The sequence below is a fragment of the Pygocentrus nattereri genome, chromosome 24, assembly GCF_015220715.1.
Source record: "Pygocentrus nattereri isolate fPygNat1 chromosome 24, fPygNat1.pri, whole genome shotgun sequence".
Classification (NCBI taxonomy): domain Eukaryota; kingdom Metazoa; phylum Chordata; class Actinopteri; order Characiformes; family Serrasalmidae; genus Pygocentrus; species Pygocentrus nattereri.
In genome coordinates, this window is record NC_051234.1 from 6778592 (window position 1) to 6796232 (window position 17641).

At 41.0% G+C, this 17641-nt stretch overlaps 1 protein-coding gene across 1 annotated transcript in view; it reads right to left on the reverse strand.

Annotated features, from left to right (window-relative positions):
- adam22 (ADAM metallopeptidase domain 22) overlaps window positions 1-13369 on the reverse strand; it is a 143954-nt gene extending 130585 nt beyond the window's left edge. Inside the window, exons 1-2 of the mRNA XM_017719809.2 lie at window positions 12707-13369; window positions 11964-12115 (exon numbers count right to left, since the gene is read on the reverse strand). Of these exons, the coding sequence (XP_017575298.1) occupies window positions 11964-12115; window positions 12707-12779 (225 nt within the window). The 5' untranslated portion in view covers window positions 12780-13369. The remainder of the gene's footprint in view (window positions 1-11963; window positions 12116-12706) is intronic.
- Between the last annotated feature and the right edge of the window lie 4272 nt (window positions 13370-17641).

Below are 17641 nucleotides of genomic sequence, written 5' to 3' on the forward strand. Positions count from 1 at the left end.
AAGGCAGTTCAAATATCTGGTAGTTTCCTGCCATGCTGTGAGGTGGGTCAGTCGATAATACAGCAACATGCACATTAATCTGCTGTCTATTTTAACAATAACCTGACCCACGAAAGTGCAAATGCATTTCAGAAAGTACAGAAAATACACATCAAAATGATGCACTTTATTTTACATTTTTCTCTTTGGGTTCTCTACAAAACAGACAGATTCTGCTGACTGTCAGAGTCGGACCCCGTGTTCATTTCGGAATGCCTCGGAAATCCGGAAAAGACTAAGATCATGTCCCGCCCTATTATTTCCATTATTTCCCACCTTCACACTTAGAAATATGTCATGTTAAGGAAGAAAATGTGATCTGATTTCCAATTCATGTTGACTTCAAAAGACCTTCCTTTTGCATACCTGGGTCATTTTATGGAAATATCCATATTTGTGTCCCTAACATTTACAGATATATTACACTTGAAAAACATGTCAGGGTCACAATGTATTTACACTTTTAAATAAAACAATACGTTATCTTAACAATTACACCATCTTCATCCATTAATTTAGTCATTTTGTTTTTTAAATCAATTATATAGAATTCCACCACAGAATTGCTTGTCCTCACAGTCATGTGTAAAGGCTGTGTGCCATATTTTGAGATAAAAAAAAACCCAATTTTATCTGCAACTTTAACTACAATAATCTATACATGACAATGAAATGAAAGATTTAAATAACAAAGAAAGCAAATGGCAAATAAATATTATAAAATATATAATGAAAGGTCTTCAGGAGACGTGTCACTGGTGTTACTGTGTAACAAGAAAAATCTATTTTGAAATAAAAGTCACACTGATGACATCACTTGACTTCATTTTACCTGTTTTCTGAAGACCTATGAAGAAAAGCACATGGTGAGTCCACTGTGTCTTTTCAGTTAGCAAATATTTTCTCATTTAGCTCATGATTTCATATGAAGCTTTTAGTTGACGTCACTGGTGTGACCTACTTTATTCTTAGGTACCTGTGAAAAAATAGAATACAAATGGATTCAATTCCATATTTTAGTGGATATTTCAGGATAGACAACATGTGGTTTGACGCTCTTTAGCAGCCGTTGTTGTAAAACGCATTTTTCATTAAAAATGTCTCTGGTGTTACCTTTCTTATGTGTAACACCAATGACGATCAGTAACACCACTGACTCTCATGGACAGATTAAATAAACTGGACGTTTCTGTAGAATGAGCCAATTTTCCCTTCAAAATGTAACGACTCTGGGATCCTGTTAAACACCTTCAATTTTTTTTTATTACGATACCACGGACCAATGGGCAGGGAGGAATCCCCCTATACCACCCATGAAATCATGAAACTCAGTTTCACTCGAGAAATAATGTCACTGTAGAGAAGGAAAGTGACAGCGCCAGCGCCAGCTTTAAGTGAAACAGGGAATTTCCTAGCCCTTCTTAGGCCTCCACATTGCTGAGGGTCTCAACATCATTGCTCTGCACTGAAGAAAAGATCGCTGAGGTCTGTCACAGTCATGAAAAGTTATTTAATTATTATAGTTATTTAACTAATTATCCATCTTACTTCCAAGTTATGCTCATTAAATCAAATGTCTGCAGTTACACAGAATCACATACGGAATCATGGGAGCATGGCTGCACTGTTTGTGGAGAGTTAGCTGCTAGCATGCAGGCTAAAAATGTTGGGATTAGCTAACAAATGAACAAACATTACTTGTGCTGCACTTTAAACATGTTAACCCATCAAGTCAGAAGCCTTCAAAAATCCAATGATGTCTCAATGAAGGCATTTATTGCTTTCTTTTTAAGTCAGTTTACATTTATTTGCCTCAGTCCAACAAACCCAATTCACATTTTTCATGTTGCGACATAATCTAACGACTGTTGAAAATGACTGCAGTCATCTGGGATAATAGCACTAATCTCAAATTATTGTGCCTTGTTTTTGTTGTGTTGAACCTGACAAATGCAGCTAATACAGAGGCTGGAATTCTCTACTAAAGCCTGGAGACTCGACTCAGATTCGCACCCTGGAGGCTTGAGCCTCGACTTAGATTCGCATGAACTTGTGAACATCTTTTCCAGACACCTCAGATAAGCACATATCGGTCCACTGGTTTAGTGAGGTTGGCACCCCGCTGACTGTATGATACTGGTCCGCCCTCAGACCACCCAGATTATAGTCCTGCATACGAGGTCTAAGTTTTTAATCTCTTCAAACAGGTTTCAAATGCATGCAGTATTTTAGAAAACTAGATAAAACAACTATTATGAGCAACTGAGAGAAAAATAAATCATGACTATGTCTTAATCCTCGCTCTGGTCCTAAATTTAACCCTCGTCCCAATACTAACCCAAAAACTCATAAAATCGGCCAAAAACGTAATCCCAATCTTAACTTTGGACGTAAATTTAACCCTTTCCTAACCCTGACTCTGGTCCTTAGTTTAACCCTTGTCCTAAACCTATCCCTACCTCTGGTCTTAAATTGAAATCTTCCCCAAGCCTAACTCTGGTCCTGAGATTAACCCTTGTCCTATTCCTAATTCTAACTCTGGTCCTAAATTTAAACCTTGTCCCAACAGTAATCTAAAATCACATCTTAAAATCAATCCAAAACCTAATGCCAACCTTGATTTTGGACTGATATTTAACCATTTCCCTATCCTTGACCCTAACTCTTGTCCGAAATGTAACCCTTGTCCTAATACTGATCCTAAATATCATCTTAAATTCGACCCGAAATCTATTCTCAAACCTAACTTTGGGCTTAAATTTAACATTTTTCCTAACCCTAACTCTGGTCCTGAGTTTAAGCCAATTTACAAGGATGATGAAAGAAAAAAATAAGTAAATGGGACCACGGGTGGAAAAAAAGGAATAATGTTCTCTAATACTCTGCTTAACCAGTGGGCTGCCTGGAAAATGCTGAGCTTCTGTTATCTGGGACAATGGAGATATTTGTGAAGAACCCAAGCGCTATGTTTAAGAGTTATGTCTGAAAACGCCTGATTATAAGCACAGACGAGGTTTGTAAAAATATTACGTAGACCACCTTTCTACACAAATATCAAGTGCAAATGCATCAGACTGCATTACCAGACACTCGCACACATACACACACTCTCAAATCTCATTAGGATCCAAAGTGTTCGGAGAGGGGGGAGTAAGCGTAAGAGAAGAGCCCGATTGCTGTATCATTTCGAACCGTCTCTCTAAACATGAACACGTTCTTGTCCTCTCTAAACCTGCTGAAGTCCAGTTTTTATGATGCATCTCAATTAAAGAAATGCCAAATATAGCAAGCTAACGGTTTCTGCTTCCCCCTCTTTCGCATCGATCAAATTCTATAAATAAAACTCTGCGTTTGCTTTTCAGACAGATCTTTCTTTGAGGAGACGTCAGCTGAGCTGCACAGCAGGCTAAAAACAGAGCCGGTCTGACGATAGCGGAGTGCAGCAGATGATTTAAGGGCATTTTCGAGATGGATCCTGAAAGCATTCGCAAATCGTGTTAAATGTCTCAGCAAATACTGCTGCTGCAAGCCGCACTAACTGCTGAATCACAGGTCCATTAGGCTTTATCTGGGTTTCTAAAACACTGATACAGGTTGTTTGGACAGGTCTGAGGCTAAAGGAGAAACTTCCCTCTGTTGATTGCTGTTCTGCCATCAATCCACCAATTGTGCATTACCAGTGGTTTCAATATACTATATATGACGGTACACATTATATCCATATTTAAATCCAAATTCCATTTCTTTTTCTCATTATCTTCCCTCAACCCTCTTGAAATTTGTGTCCACATCACAGCAAAAAATAGTATCTTGACTGATATTTCTGATTTAGGGATTGTTGTAAGCTATTATCAGATTATTAACCTTTTTTTGCTTATTTTTAGTAAAGGAAATTATCTGACTATACTGGCAGAAAGGTTTGCAAAGAAATATGCTAGAAACAACCCAATTTATCTGCCAATACAGTGAAATAATTTGACTTACTAAAATCATCTAAACCAAGTAAAAAAAGGTTTAGACATAAGTTAAATCATTTTAAAATTAGATTCATTGTAATGCATGATGGCTACAGTTTTACCAACTCCCTTGAATCAAATTGAGTAAAAACCTCCTTTGACAATTTTGAGAATCCTACTAGAAAGCTTATGCAGTGTTTTGGATGCTGGAATGCTGATAACCCAGCTTGACCATGCTGAGTGACCAGCTAAACGAGCACCAGACGAGCTGAGATGGAATTTGTGGTAGTCTGTGCTGGTCTTTTCAGCAGGGCATCCAACAGCCCTGGGCACATAAACCAACCCTCATTCTGATCACATGCAGCAACTACCCAAATAGCGAGTATGTATCGGTCTGCTGGCTTGATTAGGTCGGCACCCCACTGATTGTTTGCCACTGATGGTCCACCCTTGGACCACCCAGATTACTGTTGTGCAAACAAGCTCTATCTTATTCTGAATCTCCCCAAACAATTTTTTAATTTGTAATTTAAATTAGATTTTAAATGCAGAGAGTTTTATTTTAGAAAATAAACTTAATAGAGCTAAGAGAACAAAATTATGACTAGGCCTGATGTAAAATGATTTTATAGACAATGTTGTTGCTGACACTGAGCTAGTTAAAAATTATTTACTAAACTAATTTACAAAGTATAACTAAAGAAACGAAGGAAGGAAAATAAGTAAATTGGACTGTGAGAGGAAAATGAGCAAAAGTGAGTGGAATTTTGTCTAATGCTCTTAACTATTGGTGGGCTGCCCAAAAAATCAGAGGACCGCCAGCTCTGCCATCAGCGGGCCAACAGTGGTCCACTATCCTCTTGCTATCAGGGTGGATAAATTACATGGACGCACAAGCTTTCCAAAAAACCCCAAACTGTTTGCATCCTTTTCATCCTCCCATGTGAACTCACTTGTTACTGCTATGAGGCAGAGTCAGGCAGGGTGGAGGCAAACACTGCTCAGTCTGGAACGTTAGATAGCTCTCATCATAAAATGGATCTTATCGCAATACATCATGTGAAGCCTGCCATGTACAACTTCAGATATTCCTTGAATTGAACTGGTTATGAATATAAAAACAAAACCATATTCTTTTCATAACTGATCACATACATTTAACTGCAACTTTGTCCCTAGAACCCTAACACACCAACTAATCTGCGTCAGGCTTATTCACGAACCATATGAAAGTAACTGCAGATTCTCTTGGCCAAATGTGTCACAACATGTAATAAGCTTGAATTGAATGCAAATAGTAGGCCTATTACCATAAGTCCTCTGGGAAAGCTGTGGAGTCCAATGCTATGACAGTTGTCTTATGGCTCCTACCAGGCTCATCCTCATACATGCTGACTTTCTGTTGTGGCTCCGTGAAGATGACATGTACACTCACCGGCCACTTTATTAGGTACTTGTAACACAAATAACTCATCAGCCAATCACATCTCACTGCATTTAGCCATGTAGAAGTGGTCAAGACAACTTGCTGAAGTGCAGACCGAGCATCAGAACGGGGAAGAAAGGTGATTTAAGAGACTTTGAACGTGGCGTGGTTGTTGGTGCCAGACGGGCTGGTCTGAGTATTTCAGAAACTGCTGATCTACTGGGATTTTCACACACAACCATCTCTAGGGTTTACAGAGAACGGTCCGAAAAAGAGAAAATATCCAGTGAGAGGTCAGTTGTGTGGACAAAAATGCCTTGTTGATGTGAGAGGTCAGAGGAGAATGGGCAGACTGGTTCCAGATGATAGAAAGACAACAGTAACTCAAATAACCAACCAGAATCTCTGAGGAATGTTTCCAACACCTTGTTGAAAGTGTGTCACAAAGACTTAAGGCAGTTCTGAAGGCCAAAGGGGGTCCAACCTTTTACTAGCAAGGTGTACCTAATAAAGTGGCCGGTGAGTGTATACATGCATAAATGCTTTGCTTATTCTTAGTAGAAAATCAGAGAAAACAATGTAAATCTATATGCAGGTTTGTAGATAATGGTGCTTTGCACAGTGCCAGTCACCACACAAGCCTATAGGAGACTATTCAGTGACTCAACATGATTTGAGGTGATCATTCTGGCATGCAGTTTGCAATGTCAATGCCAATTAGCAGGGTTCTAGCATCTGTAAGCTGTTTAGCCTCGTAGCACCAGTGCAAAATTAAAGAAGCAAACTTCGAAAATCAAACATGTCTTCGGACACGTCCCACACTACAAGATAGGCAAGCTGATTTTGGAGCTGATTTGGCAATCTGGCTAATGTCTGATTTTAAGCGAGTTTTAAAGGATCCCATTCCCTGACATCCCAAAGTGTGAGAGGCGTTCTGTCCAATCCAGTCCAGTCCAGGCCTGATCCCAATTTAAACATGGTCAGAGTTTACAACTCCAATAATTTGTTGACTAATTGTTGAACTGTCATTTGAAATGGGCCATATTATGGAAACCCAAATTTATTGCAGCATTTTTTATCCCCTTACAAGGCTAGAGCCCGTCGGCAGGCCCAAAGTTTTATTACACACTTCTATAACCTAATGGCTTAACCAGTTTGCATTGAAGTCCCTGTAGTTACTGAATAATAAGCCTTAGTACACATACATACATACATAAGCCTGGGATTTTAAGGGGTTAAATAACAGGGTGTATAAACATTGTGAAAGTTTCAAAATATACCCAGCCCATATATGGAAATTGAGCTTAATGTGAATGCATTGTTTATGTCACGGATGCAAACACATTTAAATATTAAGCCTACAACAGAATAGCTCCGCCCATTCACACTGAAGTTACAAAGAGTGTTTTAGCCTGTAGTGCTTTCTGAATTAGGCACGACACAGGACAGCCAATCAGAACAGAGGTAATTTACATATAGTCTCACAGGATTAATAAAAATCAGAGAGTCTCAGAAAAGACGGTCATGTAAAAATGAATTATGAACATTTTTGGTACGTAAACCCACACAAACGTGGACCTCAGTGGAAAAATACAATACAAGCAACAATGCAGAATATGTGCCCTTTAACAAATAGATCTGTAAGCTGGATGATTGATTCTAATATTCACAAAACCTACATATTTAGTCAATAATTTCAGTATTATAAGCTGCAGCTCTAAGCTAATTATCAGCATTATTGTCAACACAGTATCAAAGCATCATAAAGACCAGCTTTCTTTATCTCAGAGCCTGTTTAATTAATCAGGACTTGAGCAAGCATGGGGCAATGGATAAACAGCCGAAGTGTCGAGCTGGAAAATAAGCAATGAAGTTCTCGCTACGCTAATTCCCCAGCAGAAACCGCACTGCAACCAATACAGCACATTAGCCAGATGAATCAGCTTTGTTTGCTATGGGCCGACCTGGACCCCTCTACTGACATCAGCATGTATGAACACATGGATATGCAAAACAAACACAATAAAGAAATAAAGAAATAAACATGGGCGCCAAACACGGCCTGAGGCTTTGAACTGCGACGTCTGCGCACACAGACGTCCCAGCGAAAGCGGACTCATTAAAATAACTCTAATCCACTCGTGGCTGCGTTTCATTGCCTTTGTTATCAGTTCAGTCACGCACTGATGATCACCCGGACAGGAGGGGGGTGTGACGGGTGTGCGTGGGGGGCAGGGGGTGGGTGTTTCCTTGACTTCCATCCATCATACAGCCGAGACAAAACAAAAATGAACTCATCAACACTGTGGACGTTCCGGCCGAGGGTTTGTGGGTTAAATGCTACATTAACATTTGGTATTAAAGCGGCGACTGACTGGCTTGGCTCTTCTGTGTTTTTCCAGCCTAAACTCGCCTCCCTCGCCAAAAACAGATCTGAGGGAATAATGCATCCAAATGCTGCGTGCCAGCTTTCCAACCAGGCAGCACAAAGGGCGAAGACTGGCCCTGTGTTATGATTAGACTGTCAATTATGCAAAGCACGTAACAGCATTACACAACCACTTAAACAGAAAATTTGCAAAACTCTTATTTTTTACTTGCCTGGTGCAAAGTAGCTCATGTAATTAGGAATAAAAGCTGAATAGTCCACATTAGGGCTGCACAATACAGGCAAAATATATACACAGTCATTTTACCCTCTGTCAAATGAATGTTTTGCTGATTTCCTAAGTAAAAACATTTGTTAACACAACCTCTACACAGAACACACTTGAAGGTGACATTTTGCAGCAAATTTCATGCACAGGTTCTGTTTATTTGCTGAGTTTAGGTGAGCTCACATACTAAGAAAACAAAATAATAAACTTTATAAAATGTGCTATAAGTTTTGCACAGGCCTCAGTTTATGTTTTGTTTTGTCCCAATTTATTAAATTCAGCAAATAAACAGCAATTGCGCATTAAAATTAGGAAAATTAACAAAACTTGAAAATCTGACCACATTGTTGCATATTAAATGTACTGTATATTAGATACACACTCACTGGCCACTTTATTAGTTACACCTGTTCAGTTGCTTGTTAACACAAATAGCTAAAAAATAGCACAAATCAGCCAATCACATGGCTGCACCTCAATGCATTTAGACATGTAGAGGTGGTCAAGACAACTTGCTGAAGTGCAGACCGAGCATCAGAACGGGGAGGAAAGGTGATTTAAGTGACTTTGAACGTGGCGTGGTTGTTGGTGCCAGACGGGCTGGTCTGAGTTTTTCAGAAACTGCTGATCTACTGGGATTTTCACGCACAACCATCTCTAGGGTTTACAGAGAACGGTCTGACAAAGAGGAAATATCCAGTGAGAGGTCAGAGGAGAATGGGCAGACTGGTTCCAGATGATAGAAAGGCAACAGGAACTCAAATAACCAGCCAAAATCTCTGAGGAATATTTCCAACGCCTTGTTGAAAGTGTGCCATGAAGAATTAACGCAGTTCTGAAGGCAAAAAGGGGTCCAACCTTTTACAAGCAAGTACCTAATAAAGTGGCCGGTGAGTGTATATATGACTCATTCTACTGAACTGGTTCCAAGTGAGAGTAGAAAACATATTCTGACATTTTGGACTTTTAAGTGATTTGGATTTTAGTAATGATGTTTATGTAAAAAAAAACAAATGATTAAACAGTACATTTTGTCAACTTAACCAAATGTTTTAGTAGTGACCTGTCACGATTGGCCCCTCCCAGTCCTCCATGTATTTTTATTTTGCTTCCTTGCTTTTTACCGGTCCTGCCCCCTTGTTTCCAGACCCTGCCCTTAAGTGTTCCACCTGTGTTTATCACCTGTGTCGTATTAACCCTCGTCTTTGTATTTAAGCCCTGTTTTTCCCTAGTTGTTTGCTGGTCTTTGTATTGTATTGTTGGGTGTTTGTAATGCTTGCCTCTGTTGTGTGTTTAGTCTGTGTTTCTTTTTGTCATGTCTGTTCCCAAACTATCTGGATTTGCTCCTAATAAATCTCGCTTCTCTTTGCATATGCGTCCGCCTCATCATCGCTCCACTGTATCACATGACCGTTTCAGTAGAGGAAACTGTAACTAATTTTGGGCAGAATTCAGTAAGGTTAGCCAGTACTACGGCTAGCAAACACAGCTGTACACACTTAAAATCATATATATTTTTTTAAACACAAAAAAGTTTACTTAACTGCAGACGTGTTTCGGTAGTGACAGTTCTTAACGTTACACACTGACTTTAAGGCTTTGGGATACATTAACTTCACAACAATGATCCAACTGCTCACCATGTGGCCATGAAGGACAGGGATGCAGCTTCACTTCCTGCTCTGTATTGAAGGGGTGTGGCTAAAGTAAGTCTCCGCCCATGGACTAAAACTCTGCGTTTCGGTAGTGACAGAAATGTGGGACTGCATTTTTTGAGTAAAGTTTTTTCATAATGAAGTTTTATTTTTATTTTTAAAACAAACCTCATGAAAAACCTAAATCTTTCAAAACTTCTAAACTAAAGTGAAACCTAAAGCTTCACTCTAAAACAAAGCAAAAGATCTTTTCAAAAAAGAAACACTGAAAAATGTACGTATTATTATCACAAGTTGAAATTTAGGGATTTAGACAGCAAAAACAGAACAGAAAGTAGACTTTAAATGATGATCTTGTATATACATTTAGACTATTACTAATATGCCATAGTATATTACACAACATATTTTAGCACGTTTTTACTTCTTTCAATTTTAACAAAAAAATCTTTTATGAACAAATTTTTACTTTAAATGCATTTAAAATTACTCTAGTGAGGCCATTTGGAAACATTGTTTAGAATGGTTGGATAGCCCAGTGGATAACACGCTTGCCCCCTCACACAAGAGAATAGGGCTCAATCCTCTGTTACGTACAATTCCAACAAACTCAAAACATTTCTTGCATTTTTTTATTTTAAACTGCTCTAGATAAAAGCAACTGCTAAACATGCCAGGACAAAGCATGTCGTGTACTTCATAGTTCTGCATTGCTAGAATATAAAACACTGAAAGTAATGCATCGCAGTATATTGCAATATGTCATTGTATCTCAAATCCTTCACAAATCTTTGCACATCACAATAGAATCATATTGTGGCTCAAATATTGTAATAATGTGGTATCATAGGGCCATTAGCCAGTCCCATTCCCATCATTCCTACTGTTTTGGTGGGTTCAAGTATTCTGGGATGTCAGAAATTACGCTTGTTCTAATTTCTCTAGATGCTCTCTATAGTTTAGCACAGTTGTTCCTCACGGTCCAGATTTTTTCTCCAACCTAACTTGCAACACGTAAGCAAAAACATGGACTATTTGGGAGTCCCTGAGGACCAGTTCGAGAAGCGCTGGATTAGTGGATAAGTGAATAAAAGAATGGCTTTGCCATTACATTCCTGCCTCGTATTACATATTACTGTCCAGTATAAGCTCCTAATACCTGCTGATACCTCCCCAAGAGGTTAGCGGGCCACTGTTGGGCCCACTGAAGGCATCACTGACGGCCCACTGGCTTTTTCTCAACATTTTTCTGGTGGCCCACTGGTGGTTAAGCAGAGTTTGATACAAAATGCTGCTTTTATCATACATTAATCTACTTGACCTTTTTTCTCCTTTACTGTTTAGTAGAGTAAATTAGTTTAGTAAATGATTTTAACAGTAATATCATACACAAATACAGCTATAAATCTGTATAATTAAATACAGTTACACAGCTGTAACCAATCTAGCACAATGTAATTGTTTCTATCTATTGTTGGTGATATTTGTCTTAGTTTATTTTCCAAAATAAAAGGCTGCGCTCATTTAAAATCTTTCTGAGATTAAAAACTAGTTAGGTCTTGCATGCAGGCATATAGTTAGTGGGGTGCCAAGCTTATCGAGCCAGCAGACTGATATATGCTTGCAATCTTGGCAATGCCTGGATCTCCCTATAGACCCCTTACCGCTCATGGTAAATAAACTACAGCCCGTAACAGAATTCTGTGGTATTCTGGGCCATCAAGTACTGAAGACACCATGTGAAATTCTAGTATTCCGGTTTTAGTTAGTTTAGTAAAAGCATAACTTTATCGTTTAGTGCCTATGAGACAGATGTTCCATATTACCCTATAACACATTGTCTCATATGGGCTGATGCACCATAATACCTGAATCCATCATATACACCCTGTAGCCTCTGGAACATAGTACAGTCACTCTATATAACCCACAGTTCTTTTATGCTATATTAGTGGATTCAGATGTTCTGGGCAATGAAGTTACATGAGACACTTTTCAGTCGATGCTTATTGGGTTTGTAGCTGTGACAAGCACATATTATCTGATGACCCATGACACCTGAATCAACCTCTATATAGGACAACAAACCGTCTCTGTCCAGTCTGTGGTCCACTACCTGACTCGTGCTTAGGAAGCGTAAACACAAACATGTAAACAAGCGCTGAACAACAGTCTCCAACGGCAACGGGCCCCCGGTTCGGGGCGATGGGGGATGGGGGTGGTTGCTCACCTGCTCGGCGCCGGAGCTCGCGCGCACTCGCGTGCCCAGGATGTCGTGCGCCGTCTGGACGCCGCCGCGATCCGCGCGATACACGAGCCGCGCGGGCACCGTGATCTCCCTGCTGTCGGCACGGAGGGTCCTCGCCCTCACCGAACCGCCCCCTACAACCAAAAACACATACACGTTCACCCGAGGCTGAAGGTGGCCAGCTTTTTATATACGGATTTTCCGTTCCACCTTAAACGCGCAGGTGCAGCGTGTGAGCGCTGCACCATTTAAGGTGGAACGAAACATTCGAAGCAGCGGTTACTTGTACGATGCAATGATGCAAAATAAAGGCTGAAATGCAGCTTATTCGTATGTTAAGAATAAGAATAGAGCGTGTTTGCATTGCAGCATTCGCGCTAAGATGAGAATAAAACGCACCTGCTTTAACGTCTTAACGTCAAAAATGCGAGTAAAATGGATTCATGGCTGAAATTGGAGGCTAATAAGAATGAAATGCGGTTGAATGAAACCGTTCACGCCGAGGTAGACGAGCAGAAATGCAGTTGTGTGAATGCATTTGCTCGCATTGAGCATCCATGTCTGTTTACATCCTTCATCGCTGGTACCAGTAAAACGGGCCGGCAGCGTAAACAGAGCCGCGCTGCTGCAGGAGCGCTGTGTGCTCGGTATGTAGCCTGAGGAAGCAGAGTTAAAGGAGATGGAAGAGAAGAGAAGTGAAGGGGGGCGAAGAGAAAGCTCGTTACCGTGTTGAGGTGTGGAGTTGCTGGCCGCTCCGCAGAGCCACAGCAGGCAGAGCGCAGCCCAGCGCGGGGCCATGGCGGCCGGACACTCCCGCTACAGCGCACCGCTCCACCAGCACCGATCCACGGTCAAAATCAGAAAAACACCCTGAACCAGATTTCCCTCTTTTTTCCCTTTTTTTTCCTTTATCCTCAGCTTCGCCAAAAGACAATAGAGTGCTTCGCTCCCTCGCCGGTTAGCATTAGATAAAGAGAGAGAGAGAGAGAGAGAGAGAGAGAGAGAGAGACAGAGAGAGAGAGAGATGCGAAGAGCGTATGAGAGGGAGGGAGAAAGGGCGAGTGAGAGAGATAGGGAATGTATTGTAGAGACAGAGTGAGAGAGCTAGGCTACAGAGAGGGAGGAAAGGAGATGAGAGCGAGGGCGAGAGAAGGAGAGAGAGAGAGAGAGAGAGAGAGAGAGAGAGAGAAAGAGTGCGAGGCAAAGAATTTGAGTGTATGAGTGATAAACAGTGAGAAAGACAGAGGTAAATGGAGTATGAGAGGGAGGGAGTGATAGAGAGCACGCGAGAGGGAGAAAGAGTTGAAAGAGAGAGAGAGAGAGAGGTCGTGTATGAGCGGGAAGAGTGAGAGATAAAGAATGAAAGAGAGAGAATATGAGATAGTAGAGAGGTATGGAGTGAGAGAGATGGTATATGAAAGTGAAGTGAGTGAGACAGAATGTGAGAAAGCACAGACCGTTCAAACGCCACACAAATACGCTTGAAAAGCGAGTGGTGAACGGCATGCTGGGTAATGTAGTCCGCGGTAAGTACCTGCTCGGCACCTCCTACGCAAAAGCGGGGCACGTGACCGCTGTCGACATTACGAAACAACCAGCGGATGGAGGAGGACGCACACGTTCACTCAGGTCACACGTCACATTTTGATGGATTGGTTTTGCGCTCAGCTTTAGCGTTTTAATTTAGACTAAAACGATCCCAAAAAGAGAAGAATCGATGAAACTGAAAGGGGAAATTCGCCGAGTTTTCAAAAATATTTGAATAATTAAGTCATTAAGATGTAAACTAAGTTATTCTGGGTGGTTTGGTTTGTAGGGAAACTCGCCGACTGAGATTTCTTTAGACTGGTGGTGATAGGAACCAGGAGTCATGACGTCAGGAATGCCAGTACTTCTTTTTATTTACTATCGACAACAAACAAGGACTCTGCACGTGTCTTCTGTGGTATTTATATGTAATGCTGACAGCAGCAAAACTGCAGTAAATCTGAAAAAAATAAGTCTTCTTTGCTTTGCCTTGACAGCCTGCATGTACCTTGACACCAAGGCCAAAACCATCTCAGACTTATCACAAAACAATGACATGAGCCAGCACTTTCCATAACCATTTAAAGTAATAACTTTAAGAGGCATTAAAGACTTCAGACATCTGGTTCCTATCACCACTACTGTGAACTACTGTGACTCAGTAAGAACTGAGAGCCTATACCCAATACCTTACTCATGATCTACTAACTCCATAGCAGCCACCTTGGCTACTGTAGCAATGGCCTACCAACACTTTAGCAACCACCTGGGATACCTTAGTAATGAATAACTAACACCGTAGCAACCACCTTGGCTACCACAGCAATGGCCTAGCAACATTTTAGCAACCACCTGGGATACCTTAGTAATGATCGACCAACACCATAGCAACCACTGTGGCTACCGTAGCAATGGCCTAACAACACTTTAGCAACCACCTGGGATAGTACAGTAATGGCCTAGCAACAGCTTAGCTGGTAGTATCATGAGATTGGGGGAGATCTAGCCTGAATCGGACACAATGTAATTGAGGAGAAAAAAAAAAAAAATCAACAGTGTTCTGCAACCACTCTAACTTTTATTAGCCTAAAGGTTTAAAGATAATTTATAGATTAATAGATCATTAAAGAAAGAAACTACTAAAATGCTGCATGAGACATGGTCCAGACTAATCATGTAGCCCATTAAAAAGGTCAAGGACACAAGGACACAAAAGACAGGTTTAGGACTGAGGCAGGGCTGGCAGTGAAATATTATACAAACCTTTCAGGTCTGCCGCTCCAAACAGAGGAAGTTTCCATTCCTCATTGTTCCATGGAAGGACATTTTGATTGCCAGGTTAAGAGAATACAAGGAGAAATATTTTCATAAACACTACTCGGGGTTCTCACTCATTTACAGGGCAGTGCAAAAGTCAGAGCACCCTTGATGTATTTCATTTACACAGAACATTGACATTAATTAAATCAGCTAATCACTTCTCAGAGTCAGGAAAAAAGCAGATTTGATGAAGAGACCGTCCGGTTCAATTATACATCGAAGCAATTTAGTAACACTGAGATTAATAACTGATCTTCACATTGATTTATCAGTCTACTCAGGCTTTAGCAGAGCTCAGTAACGCTGAGATTAACTGATCATCACATTGATTTATCAGTCTACTCAGGCTTTAGCAGGAATGTCTTTATACACACTCAATTTGAAATTGTTAATAAACACTGGTGTTTCTTTTAGATATATAATTTAAATTTAGCTGCTAAATATGGTAACTTCTGTATTCCGAAAACCTGCTCCCAAAACTTGTATTTTGTTGTATCCCAAGTGGCAGCATGTTTGAAAAAAACTTTCCAAGAGGAGAGTTGGTCAGCATAGGTTTAATGCTCAATAACTACAAGGCAATGACCATACAAAGATTGCAACAACATTTCCACCCCTGAAGTCAATTCACATCACTATTTTACAGCTCGTTCATGTAATTTTACATTGAACTGAGCTTAACACAGGTGTTTAAACACTGAGACTAGTCCACCAACAGCATCCTGCGGTCATTGATGAAGACTGACTAGAGGATGACCAACACAAACTGGGCAGCAACAGCTGAGCTACTGCCTGTGACCTTAGATCTACACAGGGTAGACGTGTATAACAGAGTGGACAGTAAGTGGACACTGTTTAAAAACTTCAGCAGCACTGCTGTCTGATCCACACGCCACCACGACAGTGTCACTGCAGTGCTGAGAACGATCCACCATCATTGGTAAGTAGAGCAGATGAAATGGACAGTGAGTGTTAAACAAGGAGGTGGTTTTAACATTATGGCTGGTCCAAGTTCTTACACTACATTTGAAATGATCCTCCAAGGCCAAAAAAACAGAAAACAACCACTTGCACTACCAGTTGAACTCCAGTTCAACTTCTCAACCCTGCTTCAGGACCCTGGAGAGCTACCGTCTCTCCGGCTTCAGCCGGAGCAGGACAGCAGCACAAGAAGAGAGGAAAGCTGCAGGGACCAATCATGCACTCTTGGCAGATAATAATTCACCTTCCATGCTCCAGCCCCCAGGTGTACTAAGCTCAGAAGACAAAAGCCAGGCTGCCTGAGGCTGGAGCAAGTCAGAGAGCTCCGGAGATTCTCCCTAACTGTGCCTCTCGCCCTCAAAGTTATCTCAAATGTTGTTTTTCCTAAAATACTGTTTTCTTTTCTCCAAACAAAATTGCCTCCCTGAGCCCTACATGCCTACACAACTAGACCTCCAACCTGTGTTACCTGCACCAACCTGGGATGTCCCCAGGTCCCCTCTTCAACGTCTTAAACACATTTAGCTGTAAATAAAGCTCCTCTCCAGGGCTTGAGCACCAACCCAACTCATAGACAGCCATAAAGCCAATACAGGCATGAATACAGCCTCAAAAAAATGCAGCCTCTGTTATGGCTGAACTGTCAAGGAAAAAGCCCTGACTAATCTCACAGAAAAGCTATACAAGTTATTCATCTTTCAGGAGATAATTGAGGAGATTAGAGAGAAAATAACTCACTTGCATAAAGAGGAAAGAAAAGAAGCAGAAAAACATGTAACAATCATGCAAGACCTGGTAGACCAACCAAAAGTGTCCCCTTCAGATAAATAGTACTTATAACTTTCATCATTGAGATGCAGATAAAAATAAAACTCCACTGAGTCTGAAAGGATGTGTAGCTGTTAAGAAGCCCTTGCTGAGAAAAGGAAATTTGCAAATTAGGCCAGGAAGCTGCCTGGTGTTCTCAGAACAATAGACTGGCCACCTTTGACTCCAGACCTCCATTCGGAATTACTTGGATCAACTTCTAAGACTGAGATTCCTTTAAAAAACTGAAAGCGAGTCTTCTGAAAAGAACAAAATTGTAATGAGGGCAAAGAGTGGACACAGTAAATAGGTGGAAAAAGAAATGAGTTTGTACTTGAGACATCGAGAGTTCTTGAGACATCTGTATAATTTTCTGAGAAAAACGCATTTTCTGTTTTTTTCCCCTTAAAACCCTAAGACTTACTGATCATTTTGACTGGAAATCAAGCAAATAAGGGTGTCAGGCTTTCGCACAGTGGCCTTACTGCTTTGAGGGTTCCTGTGAATCTATTCCTCCAACATCCCCCTGAGACCAAGACGTCACAACAGGTCATGAGCTGGCTCAGTAACTATACCTACTAACAGAGGATGTGCACCAAATTAGATTGGGGTGTAGACCACCGAGCTGGCTGTACCCTCCTAACTTCCTTCTGACAATGTTGAGATGTTCTTCCTCACACAAGGAGGGCACGTCAAAGCCAAAGCACCACATGGTGGCCACTGGCATTGCATGAACCCAAGCCAGGTGACCTAAAGTAAGCCTGGCTAACCCCTCAGCTTTTCCAGAGACTCAAAACCCAATGGGCATGGAAAGGCAAGGCAGGCCTTAACTGCTTTGGATATTCAGGAAGCTGGTCAGAGAACTCTCCAGTTACAAGGCGCTTTAGAGCAGCGGTTCCCAACCGTGGTTCTGTAGAACGCCTTACCCTGAACATGTTCCCACTAATAACAAGCTCTTCCTCAGGTAAGTGCGTTACAGCAGGTTGAAAAGCTGCGATGATGACGGGAATTCAAACAATAATCATCTG